Source organism: Nothobranchius furzeri, chromosome 16, assembly GCF_043380555.1.
Source record: "Nothobranchius furzeri strain GRZ-AD chromosome 16, NfurGRZ-RIMD1, whole genome shotgun sequence".
Classification (NCBI taxonomy): domain Eukaryota; kingdom Metazoa; phylum Chordata; class Actinopteri; order Cyprinodontiformes; family Nothobranchiidae; genus Nothobranchius; species Nothobranchius furzeri.
Window position 1 is genome coordinate 30423791 of NC_091756.1, and position 15150 is coordinate 30438940.

Here is a 15150-nt window from a genome sequence, read left to right on the forward strand (position 1 = left end):
GAAATGTAGTTCTCTCCTCTGTCAGGGTGAGGAATGTGGCGCGATACACCCTGGCAACGCTGTGTGAATACAAACAAATTCAAGAAAAAAATCAATAAGTAGCTGCTTTTTTCTTTTCTTATAACTACAATTCATAGGAGTTTTCTGTTTTTGAACTTCACCACGTGAGAAAAAAGCAGTTTTCTGGGAGAACATGCCTCGTAGACGACAGGTAAGAACACACATAGGTCGCAAAAGAGGCTTAGCTTTAGCAGTGCTAGCTCAACTGTATGCCATTGAGTAACTAGAAGGATCTACCATTTACTATCCGAATCCTTGATTCACAAATAGTTCTTTAGTCTACCAAAGAGATCCATAAAATCATCTATCCTTTTATACATATTGTTTTGTGTTTGGTTGCGTTTTTACAACTAGTAAAGTAAATAAAACCTTAGTGGGCTTAAAATAGCCAAACATAAGCAGTAATATTATATTAAGTCAAATTTTACTGCTCATATATGTGCCGAATTGGCTATGAGGTCGTAATAGTTTCTCTCGTGCTCCGTCTTCTTACATTAGTTTGTATCTAAACGTTATTTGGGAGAAACACATTTGAAAATGTTAGCTTTTTCAATGGAGACTGGTGACACACATTAGCTTGGCTAACGTTTGAAGCGAAACCAACAACAATGCAACGAAGAGCTAAGCATGCAAGCTTTTCTAGCTTGCTTTGGCTAACCATAATTGTGTTTATCAGAATAAAAAAAATTACTTGTGGTAAAATATTTGTGTTAGCACGTTTTGACGTAAACATTAGTGACAGCTGTTGAGACGTGTTGAATAAACAACGACCAGCCAGCTGACATTGTTTTTTTTAAGTGAGCTGAATAAAAACCCTCAAAAAAGCCACGCTAGTAGTTTTTATTACACCAAACATCCCACTGATTTAGCATTGTCTCACAAGATTAAAGTCATTACAATTATATTTATTATCTGGACAGAAACTATTTAATGTTAAGAGATATGGACCTTAACTGTGGTCATCCACAATAACTCTTTTTAACAAATGGCATTATTGTGTTTGAGCTGTTTATTGATTATCTTTTTGCAGAGACCTATGGCAGGAAGTGGGTCCGATGCAACGGAGGACTCTGAGGATTCTTCTGCTGAAAGAGATCAGGCCAACAGCTCAGAAAGTGATGGAAACATGCCGAAGAGACAGCGGCTCACCAGAGCTTCCACCCGCCTTAGCCAGAGCTCTCAGGGTTGGTCATCTTCACATCCACCAGAACCACATACACAGTTTTCAAGTGTCTAATAGTGGTTGGACTTCTTTCTCTTTAGATACACCAGACTTGAAGCGAGCTGCAGACCACGATGAGTCTCCACCACTCACACCCACAGGAAATGCTCCCTCGTCTGAATCGGAGCTGGACATCTCCAGTCCCAATGCTTCTCATGATGAGAGCCAGTCCAAAGACCAGAATAACAGAGACTCTGATAAAGACCTCTCTCATCGACCAAAACGCCGCCGCTGCCATGAAACGTACAACTTCAACATGAAGTGCCCGACCCCTGGGTGTAACTCTTTAGGTAAAAAAAAAAAAAAAAAGGTTTTTTTCTTTCTATGAAATTAGCTGAATTACTTTCTGTATTGAAACATATTACTATCTTTTTTGTTGTTGTGTAGGCCACCTCACAGGAAAGCATGAGCGCCATTTTGCCATATCAGGGTGTCCTCTGTACCACAATCTGTCTGCTGACGAGTGTAAGGTAAGTTAACATCCTCGCTGGCATTTCAGCTCAGATTTGTAGACAAGCAACAACCCTGGGCGTTGCACCCGTGGAGGATGTGGATGTTTTAACACTTACACCTTTTCTAATTAGGAGATTAAACACCCACACTTTTTCCAACGTTTAGCTCATAAATATCGGTCCAGTCCCTCAGTGTTTCTCTTGTTACCCTCTCCCCCTGCCTCTCCTGTTGCTAATTACATCTGCACATTTGCTGCGTTAAGTCAGTATTCCAGTCAGTTCCATTGTTGAAACCAGTTTCTCCACCTCTCCGCAATGCCCAAGCGACAAAAATGCACACGCTCATTACAAGCGTGCTCCCGTGGTGCGCTCTGCTCACACTACAGAACTGCAGCCTTTGTGAGTTAAAACATCTGGTTTGTGCAAATCAACATTTGATACTGACGCCAATTCAGTTGTTAGTCACGTGTACCATCCTTGCTTATTCATCAACTCAAAGGTTTCTTGTTGATGTGATTATTTATTTATTTATTTATTAAAGAACAAGTGATTAAATTATTACAAAAAGCTAAAAAGACTTAACAGACAAAGCTGAAGTTGGTTTCCTTTTTTAGTTTCAGAGTCAAAAAGAGCAATTCCAACAACTATTTCCGCTCCCTGAGCATCTTTATTTTACTTTAATTAAAAATTTATAATACTTACTCTTCAAACCTGGACTGGGTTATTCTGTACTTTTAACAGGATCCTTAAAAGACAGTTTCTGATTTTTACAACACGTGATGCACCGATATGAGATTTTTGAGCCGATACAGATACTCGATAATAATATAACTGTTATGGCCAATAACCAATATTTGCTGATACCGATATACTGACATTTATCCTGCGGGGTCTTAAAAAGTCTCAAACGCATTGGATTTAGGAATCTGGAAATAATACCTGAAAAGGTCTTCAATTTTGACAACTGGGTCTTAAAATTTGTTCTGTATGTAAATTCTCCGTAGTGCATTTCATTTGTCAACTACCATCATTTTTATTAAATAACCTAGCATAAATAAAGAGAGTCTTGGCTCAAAATACTCAGAGCATGTGACGTATTCAGCTCCCGCGCTACAGCAGTGATACAACAGTAAACACCACACAGACCTCCAGCAGAGGAGAAACGCGGAAAATCTCAGCAGACCATGAGGAAGGTTGACCGACGCCTAGGGTTGGGTGCCAGAACTCTTTAAGACTGAGTGAAAACATTTGGTAGGTACCAATATCAGGAAAAAAGTATTAAAATGTCCCAATGTGCCGCCGCGGGTCACATGACTCATCCCGAGTCACGTCATGAAAATGCTAAATAAAACCTAACATTTGGGTGCTTTTAACTAAAGTAAACAGCAGCTAAGTGCAACACCAGCAAGAAGATTGGTGCTGCAAAAATCAGGAATAGTAGCAATTTAACAAAGCAGCTTGTTGTGCAGGGCATCACCTTGAGAGCTGAAACATGGAAAGTCTTTGACTGCAAAAAAGTAAAGCAAGTCCATCACTAGGGCTGGGCGATATGGCCTCAAATCTATATTGCAATATAATCTGAAGCATGTGCGGTAACGATATATATTGCAATATATTTTTCCTTTGTTTATATGTGTCAAAATTGACATGCTTTTAAATATCCTCATGTGGCAAATATATGCCACTTGAGGCATATAGGCCTCCTCCTCCGCCCACTCCATGCTTGCAGTCACTGCCATTCTGTTGTCCCAATGTCAGCAGGGCACACATCTTAGTGACGTCATGTGTTATTGCGGTATTGCGATATAGCCAAAAACTCTATCATTACCCAATTTTATATTGTTTCTACCTTATATCGTTTATATTGCCCACCCCTATCCATCACCTTCCAAAACTCCGGAGGAGTCTGAGGATGGAGGCTGATAAAAGCAGAAACAGGACATAAAACCAACTTAGCTGCTGTTTACCAGCATTATAAAAGCTGTTCAGCAGGATTGTTATCACTGCTGTTACTGACATGAAGGGAAACGTAATGAAAGCTATTTTTATACACATATTTACAGTTTGTGCCTTTACAGTTTGCACTAACGCTTTGTTGAAACAAAGTATAAAATATAAAATAGTATTAACATTTAGAACATAATCTTTAAGTTGTTTGTTATCCTCTCTTAAAATAAAAAATATATAGATTTCAACTAAAATATCATTACCGCCATCAAACATCAGGTATCGTTAAAGTAGTAGTATCAAGAAGTATCTGCTGGTACCCAGCCCTACTGACACTGTATACAGGTCCTTCTCAAAAAATTAACATATTGTGATGAAGTTCATTATTGTGTGTAATGTACTGATAAACATTAGACTTTCATAGATTCGTTACACACAGCTGAAGTAGTTCAAGCCTTTTATTGTTTCTAATATTGATGATTTTGGCATACAGCTCATGAAAACCCAAAAATCCTATCTAAAAAAATTAGCATATCATGAAAAGTTTCTCTAAACGAGCTATTAACCTAGTCATCTGTATCAGCTAATTAACTCTAAATACCTGCAAAAGATTCCTGAGGCTTTTAAAAACTCCCAGCCTGGTTCATTACTCTAAACCGCAATCATGGGTAAGACTGGAACTCTCTGCCCCTCCGTGTGCGTCTGGCTCCCTCAGTCAGCGGTTTCAAGTCGGCCCTGAAAACGTACTTCTTTAGTATTGCCTTCCCTCCGTGACACTTTTCATGAAAATCTAGCACTGGATTTGAATTTTTAATTCCATTTTTATGATTCAGTAGCTCACTTTTGGCACCTCGCACCATCTGGTAGCTTATTTGGTTTTATTTGTGCCATTTCAAATGTTTTTAGCATTCGTCGCATCATTTTATTTTTTGATAGTGCTGTTAACTGTTCTCCTATTTTATTGTTTTTAGTAGGAATTTTTATCTCTGACTATTTATGCTTTGTTCTTATGTATTTTGCCTGTTCTAATTGTGTTTCTTGTTCAAGCATTTGGCTTTTTTATGTACAGCACTTTGGTTAGCTGCCATGCTATTCTGAAATGGTGCTTTATAAATATATATGGTATGGTATTTTAATCTAATAGCAGAGTCCTTAAAATATATAGTTTGTGATTTGTGAAATCTTTATCTGATTTGTTACAGTTCAGTAAAACACAAAGTTGATAACTTTTTATCTGGTCCAGCTGAAAACTCTTCAAGCCTGGACAGGATTATTCTTCATTAACTAGGGATGCACCGATCAGGTTTTTTGCTGCCGATCACCGATATCAAAGAATGCTGATCACTGATACGATCACTGATACCGATCACGTGGATTGGCCAGAAATTTTCTACAACATTATAATGAGTGCTACAAACTACATAATCTGGGAATAAAGGAAATGTAACCTAATCTAAAATGGTCTGTAATCGGTCTGCTTTGATCTGTTTTGAAAACTGATCAAAACCGATAGGGGCGCTATCGGCCGATTGGGATCAAATGCTGACCCATCTGTGCATCCCTAACATTAACAGTAAAATCTATCAAAGAAAGTTGGTCATTTGTGAACCTTTTAATGGATTAGTGAAAGTTTAAAGAAGGCAACTTTCTTCAATTTATTGTTAGTTATAGGTTGAGGTTTATAAACAATAGGTTACATTTATCTAGAGTTCTATTGATCACACATGAAATAAATTAATTTATAATTAGAGCAGATTAAAGGCGCAGGAAGTGGACAAATTAGTTGAAACTGACCCGTTTAAATTGGGAACTAAAAAGGGAACCAACTTCAGTTTTGTTTAAAATAAACAACAAAAATAAAGGAATAAAAAAGAACAAAAAATTTTGCAAAATGGATGAGAAAAAAAATCAAATGACCGTAAATTACTGCAAATAATTTCAATGGAAATGAGTAATATAGAGTAGGCTTGTAAATATATATAGCTGTGTGTGTTTCAGAAATCTCAACACCCCCCTGGTTCCAACACAACACCTTTAGAAAAATATCAGACTAATGGATCAGCTCAGCTGTTGTTCTACACACTTAAATTATTCACATATATTTTCATTTTCAGTCATTTGGATCTGGGGCTGCATGGTGAAGCGTGTGGTAGCACTGCTACCTTGCAGGGAGAAGGTTGCAGGTTCAAATCCTGCCTGTGGCCTTTTTGCATGGAGTTAGCATGTCCTCCCCACGATGCTTGAGTTTTCTCTGGGTGCTCGGTTTCCCCCCACAAATAAAAAACACACGTCAGGTTAATTAGAGACTCTAAATTAAGTCTAGGTGTGAGTGAGACCTGTCCAGGGTGTCCCCTGCCTTTTGCCCTATGAATGATGCAGGTGGACACCAGCTCCCTTTGAGCCTAGTGAGGGCTGAGAAGTTTAAATAAGGACTGAGTGAGTCATATAAATCTGTAAATGAAGCCATTTTTAGAAGACATACCATGCCGACAAATAAGTGTAATACTTCTGCCAGGGTGTGTCTTATGAATTGGCCGTGGCGGCACGACGATGCGTGAATCTTGTGGGATTTGTTCCGCCACACTTGGTAGCAATATTACTGCAACGCTGGACTTGTGAAAGCATATTACACCTTGGTTTGCTCCAGAGCTCAGAGAAAAATCCACCCAGTTATGACCTAAAGCTCATGACCATCTGTGAGGACAGGGACAAAGATCGATCAGTAAACAGTTGGGATTTTGGTTGAGGAAAAGCATGTGATGTTCTTGTGTCCAAATACCGACACAAAAGGAAGTCTGACCTTTTTGTTCTCGCCAGGTTAAAGCCGTCAGCCGCGAGAAGCAAGAGGAAGAGGGGAAGGTGCAGGAAGACAACAGTGCTAGACACGCTACTCGTCACCAGGTACTCCGTGTTTGTGAGCTAAGTCGTTAGTGGGCGTGTACGAGATAAACAATAATGTTTTTATGTTAATGTCCTAGACACCCACGCCGAAGCAGAGCAGATACAAGGAGCAGGTGACGGAGATCAGGAAGGGGCGAAACTCTGGTCTGCAGAAAGAGCAGAAAGAGAAGCACATGGTACGTGTCCAGCAAACACACACGTTTGTGTTTTACTGCTGCGGTGTTCTTTCCTTTTGTTGAACTTCCTGTTCTCTCCACAGGAGCATCGGCAGACGTACGGCAACACCAGAGAGCCCCTCCTCGAGAACATCACCAGCGAATATGACCTGGAGCTGTTCAGAAAAGCCCAGGCCCGTGCATCTGAAGATCTGGTAATGCCAGATTTAGCCACTGAAAAACAGCGTAGTTTTTTCTTCGTCATCAAAAAAGCGACTCTCTTTTAAATGTGTTTTATGGTTGTCTTTTACTCTCCTGCAGGAGAAGCTGCGTATCCAGGGTCAGATCACAGAGGGCAGCAACATGATCAAAACCATCGTGTTTGGCCGCTATGAGCTGGACACCTGGTACCACTCGCCCTATCCTGAGGAGTACGCTCGTCTCGGTCGATTGTACGTCTGCGAGTTCTGCCTGAAGTACATGAAGAGCCAAACCATCCTCAGGAGACACATGGTGGGTCTCAGAACAACGACACACGGGGAGCTGGGCTAAGTGTTTGTGAGGGTTGTCCTTAATCACCTACAGATGTAATTATTTAGCTTAAATATGCTCAACTTCTGTTTATTACTAGTAGATACAACCTTTTAGTTTGGGCGACGGTGGCACAGGAGTTGAGTGCTCACCCCATAATCAGAAGGTTGCTGGTTCGAGCTCCGCTCAGTCTGTCATTGTCGTTGTGTCCTTTGGCAAGACACTTAACCCCCCTTGCCTGCTGCTGGTGGTGGTCGGAGGGACCGGTGGCGCCAGTGCTCTGCAGCCTCGCCTCAGTGCGCCCCAGGGCAGCTGTGGCTACATTGTAGCTCATCCCCACCAGCGTGTGAATGGGTGAATGACTGATTGTGTTGTAAAGCACCTTGGGGGGTTCCAGGATTCTAAAAGGTGCTATATCAAATACAGGCCATTTTAGAAGTTAACATACCTGCATGTGTTCCATTGCTTTGAAAAAACACAGATTTGTTTCCTTTTTCTGTGTATTTCCAGGCTAAGTGTGTGTGGAAGCATCCTCCAGGAGACGAAGTGTACAGGAAGGGTTCCATTTCTGTGTTTGAAGTCGATGGCAAGAAAAATAAGGTGGGAGGTTATTTTAGAAAACATGGAGACCGGGTCCTATGATGATGAATTAGAGATGCTAAACTGTTGTTGTTTCCCCAGATTTATTGCCAGAACCTGTGTTTACTTGCCAAACTCTTCCTGGACCACAAAACCCTTTACTACGACGTGGAGCCGTTTCTCTTCTATGTCATGACCGAGGCCGACAACACCGGCTGTCACTTAGTGGGATATTTCTCGAAGGTAAACAGAACAGGACAACTCCATGCCAGTGTTGCAAACTTTATTTTGTTTTTAATCGTGATCTGGTTCCATTTTTAGTTGACTGTATTTCTGTCCACAAAGAGGTTTAAAACATTTGTGTGTTCCATCCAGGAGAAGAATTCGTTCCTAAACTACAACGTTTCCTGTATCCTGACGATGCCGCAGTACATGAGACAGGGATTTGGCAAGATGCTCATTGACTTCAGTAAGAACACACACTGTTTAAAATGTTCCTACACCTAAAACGTTTGCAAGAGCTGCTGTCTAATTGGCCGTCCCCTGCTTCGCTCAGGTTATCTGCTGTCCAAGGTGGAAGAGAAAGTGGGCTCGCCAGAGAGGCCTTTGTCTGACTTGGGCCTCATCAGCTATCGTAGCTACTGGAAGGAAGTGTTGCTCAGATACATGTACAACTTTCAGGGCAAGGAGATCTCCATCAAAGGTGAGGCAGAATTTAGCGTTGATCTAAGACATAGTTGGATCTGTCGGGCATTAGAAGACCACGTAGACACTCTTTAAACACAACACTGACCATTTCAACTGTCATACATGTTGAGCAGCCTCAGTTTGTAGAAGTTGCTAACTCCACTTTGGCTTTACACTGTTAACATTGAGTCCTCTGGTATTTACGGACCTAAATACTGCCTGCAGCAGCAAAATAAAGCACTTGCAGTTCATCCAGAGGTATAACAAAAGCAATAACTGATGAAAAACTGTATATAATGAAAATGTATGGTATTGTAAAATTTTCTAAAATAAAGTGTTTTCAGTGGAGGATGTTGCCAGACTAGCTGTTAGCCTATCAGTCCCAGAAGACAAACACTGTTTCTCCTAAGAGAGTTTAAAGCTTTTACACTAAAACTCGCTCTGGGCTGGTTTTGATGCAGAGATCAGTCAGGAAACAGCAGTGAATCCTGTGGACATCGTGAGCACGCTGCAGTCTCTGCAGATGCTGAAGTACTGGAAGGGAAAGCACTTAGTCCTGAAGCGACAGGTACGTGTGTCCGCTTTGTTTCTGGAAAATTGTTTCAATCAAATCTCTAAATAATAATTTAAAAAAACAACAACATGTTTTTAGGACTTGATCGACGAGTGGAAAGCAAAGGAAATCAAACGAGGCAACAGCAACAAAACCATCGACCCCAGCTCGTTAAAGTGGACCCCCCCCAAAGGGACATGAGCACAAGACCCTCAGGCTACTTTGAACCGCGTCACCTCCAGCCTCACGTGCCACAAGTAGCCTAGACCCTTCAATAACCATCAGTGTTCTGCTTGTTTTGCTTTTTTATCCTGTTCATTTCTACGCATTTCGCTCATGATTTAATTATTCTAATTTGACTTTCCTTCATGCTGTCCAGCATCGTTCGTTCCCGGTAAAGCTCAATAACTGAAGGTGGAGACGGTCCCGATTCGGTGGATGACATGAATGTTCTGCTTTGAGTTTATTGCATTATGTTCTAGCGGCGTTCCCGCGTGGTTCATATTTCTAAGAAGTAATGTGCATCCTTACGTCTGTGGTCATTCCTGTCTGTTGGCATAAACTGAAACTAAGCAGGGTATATTTTTTAGAAAGCAGGAGTCCTTGTCTTTGGTTTACATGAATGGTTGTATAGATGGATTTAGTTTTCCTTCCCATAGCTTTTGTTAGTACAGGATTTGGACCCATTCCTCTGGTGAACCTGCCAAATATCAAACGCAAATTGTGTTTAATGAGCTTAGAAGAGAAAACTAACAGTAGAGATGCACAATAACAGGCTCAGGTTTTTGTACCGATACAATCATACCTTGCTTGTGCGGTTCCTCTGAAACGTGGATCTGGCTGGTTGTAGAAGGACTCGCTCCGGTTAAAGATTCTGTAATAAAACATTCGAATGAGACTTTGCCTGGTGGATTTACTCTCAGCTATCACATGTGTATCAGGAATTTGATTTCTTTAATACTAATAAAGCTGCCTTGATGTTTTAAAGGGTTTTGTGGCTTGGTCCCTCACCTCTTCTGGAGATGCTTCTCCCCATCAGACCCACAAACGCTTCTCCTTTATTTCCTACAAGGAAAAAAAAAACTTATGAAGCTACAAATACATTTTGACAAATTTTTCTGGAAAAGAAAAACATTTTACTCACGTCTGTCCACATGAAATGGTTTCTTTGTAGCTGATTGAAACAAAAACAAGCAGATTAAAAGAAAGTAAAGATGTGCACCATGAGACGATGTGTTCTGGGACTACCTGTACGCTTCCCCATCAGTCCATAAAAGCGAAGGGCTTTGGATCTTTTCATCAGACTTTCTATCGGGGTGCTCAGACCGCCGTCCACCGACTCCTGTCAGAAAAATGGAATGGTTACGAGTACAGTCATTGATGTGATGTAAACATTTAGTTCTCAGTGGTTAATCCTACCTGCCAGTCATCAGAACCCCCTCGCTCCTCTGCACTGAAAGATAGTCCCCAACAGATTTGAATCAGAGCACAAAAAGTCACAACGACCAGCTGGATTTTCCAATTTTCCATGTTTTAATCAGGAAGAATTGTCTTCTGTCTCTTGGAAGAAAAAAACCCCAAAGTAAGTGACGGTGTTGGGAGAATGGTCTCCAGTGGTCGTCAGTCGTTGGTTCCAGTCAAACCCGGCTGTATTTATAGCCACCACCCCCATCCTGAACCCCTCCCCTCTAATCACACTTGCATGTTCTCCTTTAGGTATCACCATATTTGCACTGATATGAAGAAAACCCTTAATTTAATTAATATTCTACATTTTAACCAATGATTTAAAGGTTTACAAGCAGACAAGAAAAGATGACGCCAAAGCTCAAATATTTGCATGAGATTGGTGCCGTTCATTTCCATTTTTATTAGACCCCTGGATATTTGTCGTCATGTGATGTGCTGCTTTGATATCCCAGAGAAACGGGTGGGACAGATGGGTACAGTGTCTTTGAGTCAGACTCTGCAAACAACCCCATCGTCTTTGAAGGGTTTATTGGTTTTCCTGCTGTTGACTTGTATTGCTGCCTTACCGGATCACCATCTGATGAGTTCAGGTTGCAGAGATGTTGTATTTTAGAAGAATGTGTCAAATAAGGTGTACATGATCCAAAATGCAAAAACATAATAGCTTTTTATGCTATATTAGCTTAGTTTTTGTTTCTCAAGACCACTACAGCATTATTAAACCTTTAATAAATGTGCTCTCGTCCTCCTAAACTCCAGCTATAGAAATGTCTGAAGTGGCAATTACCAGACGATCTGTGTGCGGTAAGGACAGCCGCTTGAAACAAAGCTGACACAAACATCAGATGCTTTGATCCCACTGCACAGGTGCTTCCAGAACCAAGAAAAGCACAGAACAATTAAGCCTGAAAGGCAATTACGCCTGAACAGCCCCCTCCACAATCTAACCCAACACTGTAACATGGAGAGCTGAATCAAAAGGAATCAGAGGCACCGCATCTGCATATGAAACGGCTGAGTTACAAAGAGCTCCTGTAATGACAGGACGCTGCAGTTCCATGTGACGCAGTAGGGAGACGGGTCAGAACTTCCATCTCGTTTACATACAAACTCTGAAGGGAAAACAAGGGAAAAGTACAAATGGAGACTGCTGGATTTTTAACTGTCTTTTCAGTCATCTGGTTTAATTAAAGAGACAACCTGAAATAAGCTCCTGTAATGACGCACTGAACAGATTTGTAAAATCATTAGACAGCATGGGATAAACTTCCACTGTTATGCTGACGATACTCAGTTATATCTATCCATTAACCCTGATGAACTTAATCGGTTGGGTAGATTACAGGCTTGTCTTGAAGACATAAAAAATTGGATGACTCAAAACTTTCTGCTTTTAAATCAAGACAAAACTGAAGTTCTCATCTTTGGACCAGAAATTCAGAAAAAGAAATTGCTTAGTCAATCACCTGATCTGAATGGCATTACATTAATCTCCGAGAACAAAGTAAGGAACCTTGGTGTTATCTTTGACCAGGACATGTCATTCAAATCCCACGTTAAACAGGTTTGTAGGATTTCCTTTTTCCACCTTTGTAACATTGCTAAGATTAAAAACATCATTTCCAGGAGTGGTGCTAAAAAACTAGTGCATGCATTTATTACATCAAGACTGGATTACTGTAATTCATTACTCTCAGGAAGTCCACAGAATGTAGTTAAAAGTCTTCAGCTTGTCCAAAATGCTGCAGCTAGAGTTCTGATGAGAATTAAAAAGAGATCATATCTCTCCTGTCTTAGCTTCCCTACATTGGCTGCCTGTTAAATTCAGAATCGATTTTAAGATCCTCCTTCTCACATATAAAGCTCTTATCTGCTAAATGAGGAAAAAAAGAGCCTTCAAGGAGGGAGACAGGGAATCATTGAGGAGTATACAGAAGCAACTGAAGATCAAGATCAGAGACAGCAAGGAGGCATACAGGAAGAAGCTGGAGAACAACCTACAGAGGAACAATATCAGAGATGGCTGGTCAGGGATGAAGAAGATCACAGGCTTCAAGAAGAGGAAGAATTGCACAGATGGCAGCCTGGACACAGCCAATGAACTGAAAAATTCTTCAGTAGGTTCAGTTCAGGAAGAAACCCAGCATTCTCCTCGCCTGTCCCCAACCAATCAGACATCCCATCCTCCTCTGATCCAACATTTCCCTGTCACACGTCAGCTCTTTTGTCCTCTAACACAGTCATGGACTCTTCTGGTTCTATAAATCTGTCTTCAACCAAGTCAGTAGATGCTGCTGCCCCATTTACCTCCCCCTTCCACCTATCTGTCTCTAGAAGTCAGGTGAAGAGGCAGCTGGAGAGACTGAACAGGAACAAGGCTGCAGGTCCAGATGGCGTCAGCCCCAGAGTACTGAAGGCCTGTGCAGAGCAGCTCTGTGGGATTCTGCAGCACCTCTTCAACCTCAGCCTGGCCCAGGAGAAGGTTCCAGTCCTGTGGAAGACATCCTGCCTTGTTCCAGTTCCAAAGAAAACTCTCCCATCAATCAATGATGACTACAGACCGGTTGCCCTGACGTCCCACATCATGAAGGTCCTGGAGAGACTCCTGTTGGTCCACCTGAATAAGCAAACTAGAACATATCAGGGCCCGCTGCAGTTTGCCCATACCATACCATACCATACCATACCATACCATACCATACCATACCATACCATACCATACCATACCATACCATACCATACCATACCATACCATACCATACCATACCAACTTTATTTATAAAGCACATTTAAAAACGGCATGGCAGCCGACCAAAGTGCTGTACAGAATAAAAAGTAAAAACACAATATAAAACAATGCACGGTCAACAATAAAATACACAACAAAGCAGATAATCACGGTCAATAAAAGACACATAGTAAAATAATAAAAGTCAGGGATTTAAAAATACCTGGTCGTAAAAGTGAGCCTTAAGTAGCGACTTGAACCGGAGGAGGGATGGTGCCAGCCTCACTGACAGAGGAAGAGCATTCCAGAGTGTCGGAGCAGCACAGACAAAAGTACGCTGCCCCCGCGTTTTGTATTTCATCGTTGGAACGCGAAGCAGCAGGCAATCAGCAGATCTCAACGCCCGGTTTGGCACATAACGAGTCACAAGATCAGACAGGTAATCCGGAGCCAGACCGTTCAGGGCCTTAAAAACAAAAATCAGGATTTTAAACTTGACTCTGAAGTTTACGGGTAGCCAGTGGAGCCGCACCAGTACAGGTGTGATATGGTCTCTTCTAGGGGTGTTTGTTAAAAATCTGGCTGCCGCGTTTTGTGCGACCTGAAGCCTGTTAAGAGCGGAGGAAGGTAAACCAATTAAAATGGAATTTGCATAATCCAGTCGGGAGATGATAAAAGCATGAATTACACATTCCAGGTGTGCTCGTTTCAGGATCGGTTTTAAGCGAACTAGTCTGCGCAGCTGATAAAAACACAATTATCGCCATGGAGTTGGAGTTGAAGATGCCATCATTCAGCTGCTTCAACCAACCCACTGTCATCTGGACAAAGCAGGCAGCACTGTCAGGTTCATGGGGGAGTACAGGGAGGTGGAGTGTACAGTCGGTAAAGACGGCTCTCCCTTGCCCTGCCTCCAACATGCCTCCATCTAAAAGGCTAGGTTATCCAGAGTTATCTCTGTAGTTATGCTGTTTTAGGCTTAGACTGCTGGAGGATACACTGACCACTTTTCACACTCTACTACTTTCGTCTACAATCTGCTCTTTAACTGTATTACTTTCTGCAATTTCAGCTGTTAACTTTATTTTCTCTCTAAGTGTTTTTCTCCCCAGAAGAAGCTACAATGATGTTCTGCTGAGCTGTGGTAGCCTCATGGTGGGGGCCATCGGCTTGAACACTGTTGCTAACCACTTAAACATTCTCCTTCTCCTTTTAATAATATTTTGCTTTCTTTGACATTGGATGTGCTACTGCTAGTTTACCCGTTTAATTATAGATTCACTAGGATAAATACAATAAAGTTTATCTCTCACCAAATAGAATATTTACTTAGAAATCACAATATAACCACAGAAACACTACTTGGTACCAGTATATATGTTGTGTGTGTGGATGTGTGCGTGTGTGTGTGTGGGTTGGTGTTGGTGTATGCGTGTGTCTGCTGTGTCTTCTCGATCCCCAGTGAGTCGTGGTGAGTGGCTGCTTATACTGAGCCAGGATCCTCTGGAGGTTTCTTCCTGTTAAAAGGGAGTTTTTCTCTCCACTGTCGCTATATGCTTGCTTAGTATGAGGATTGCTGTAAAGTCACTGACACTAGTCAGTGACTTGATGCAATTTGCTGGGTTCCTTATACAGGAAACATTTTTCTGATTGGCTTAATGAACTGACCTGTACTGGAATGTTTATCATGTGAAGTGCCTTGAGATGACTCTTGTTGTGATTTGGCGCTATATAAATAAACTTGGATTTAATTGAAATATAATTTATTATTTTCACTGGGAAACGCATAAATGCACACCGCTCCCTTTAGCTATGTATCTAATTAGCATTTAGCGTAATTTCCCACCATCTTGGAGACTGACTTG

The 15150-nt window shown here is 41.4% G+C and overlaps 2 protein-coding genes across 3 annotated transcripts; one reads left to right on the forward strand and one right to left on the reverse strand.

Annotated features, from left to right (window-relative positions):
* kat7b (K(lysine) acetyltransferase 7b) lies at positions 1-9985 on the forward strand. Its single transcript, XM_015963499.3, has 14 exons — positions 1-211; positions 1091-1244; positions 1324-1572; positions 1670-1752; positions 6499-6582; positions 6660-6758; positions 6842-6952; positions 7059-7250; positions 7779-7868; positions 7950-8090; positions 8223-8316; positions 8404-8550; positions 8996-9102; positions 9187-9985. Exons 1-14 carry the CDS (start codon positions 194-196, stop codon positions 9286-9288), a joined length of 1671 nt encoding a protein of 556 aa, XP_015818985.1. The 5' UTR covers positions 1-193; the 3' UTR covers positions 9289-9985.
* Positions 8114-10721, reverse strand: LOC139063487 (uncharacterized). Of its 2 annotated transcripts, XM_070545405.1 has the most exons (6): positions 10507-10720; positions 10336-10429; positions 10232-10261; positions 10099-10152; positions 9893-9961; positions 8114-9787 (listed from the first exon to the last, which is right to left on the reverse strand). In XM_070545405.1, the coding sequence occupies exons 1-6, from the start codon at positions 10615-10617 to the stop codon at positions 9753-9755; spliced, it is 393 nt and encodes a 130-aa protein (XP_070401506.1). In that variant the 5' UTR covers positions 10618-10720; the 3' UTR covers positions 8114-9752. The 2 variants fall into 2 exon arrangements, with proteins under 2 accessions (XP_070401506.1, XP_070401504.1); XM_070545403.1 differs by having other exon boundaries at positions 8114-9961; positions 10507-10721.
* Positions 10722-15150: the final 4429 nt, after the last annotated feature.

Bases quoted from the DNA above. Each gene is read 5' to 3' on its own strand.
- kat7b (XM_015963499.3), top strand. The intron at 6,759-6,841 runs GTACGTGTCCAG...TTCTCTCCACAG, and splicing joins AGCAGAAAGAGAAGCACATG to GAGCATCGGCAGACGTACGG. The intron at 7,251-7,778 runs GTGGGTCTCAGA...GTGTATTTCCAG, and splicing joins CCATCCTCAGGAGACACATG to GCTAAGTGTGTGTGGAAGCA.
- LOC139063487 (XM_070545403.1), bottom strand. From the start codon at position 10,617: ATGGAAAATTGGAAAATCCAGCTGGTCGTTGTGACTTTTTGTGCTCTG. The intron at 10,153-10,231 runs GTGAGTAAAATG...TTTTCCTTGTAG, and splicing joins ACCATTTCATGTGGACAGAC to GAAATAAAGGAGAAGCGTTT. The intron at 9,962-10,098 runs GTGAGGGACCAA...GTTTTATTACAG, and splicing joins GAGAAGCATCTCCAGAAGAG to AATCTTTAACCGGAGCGAGT.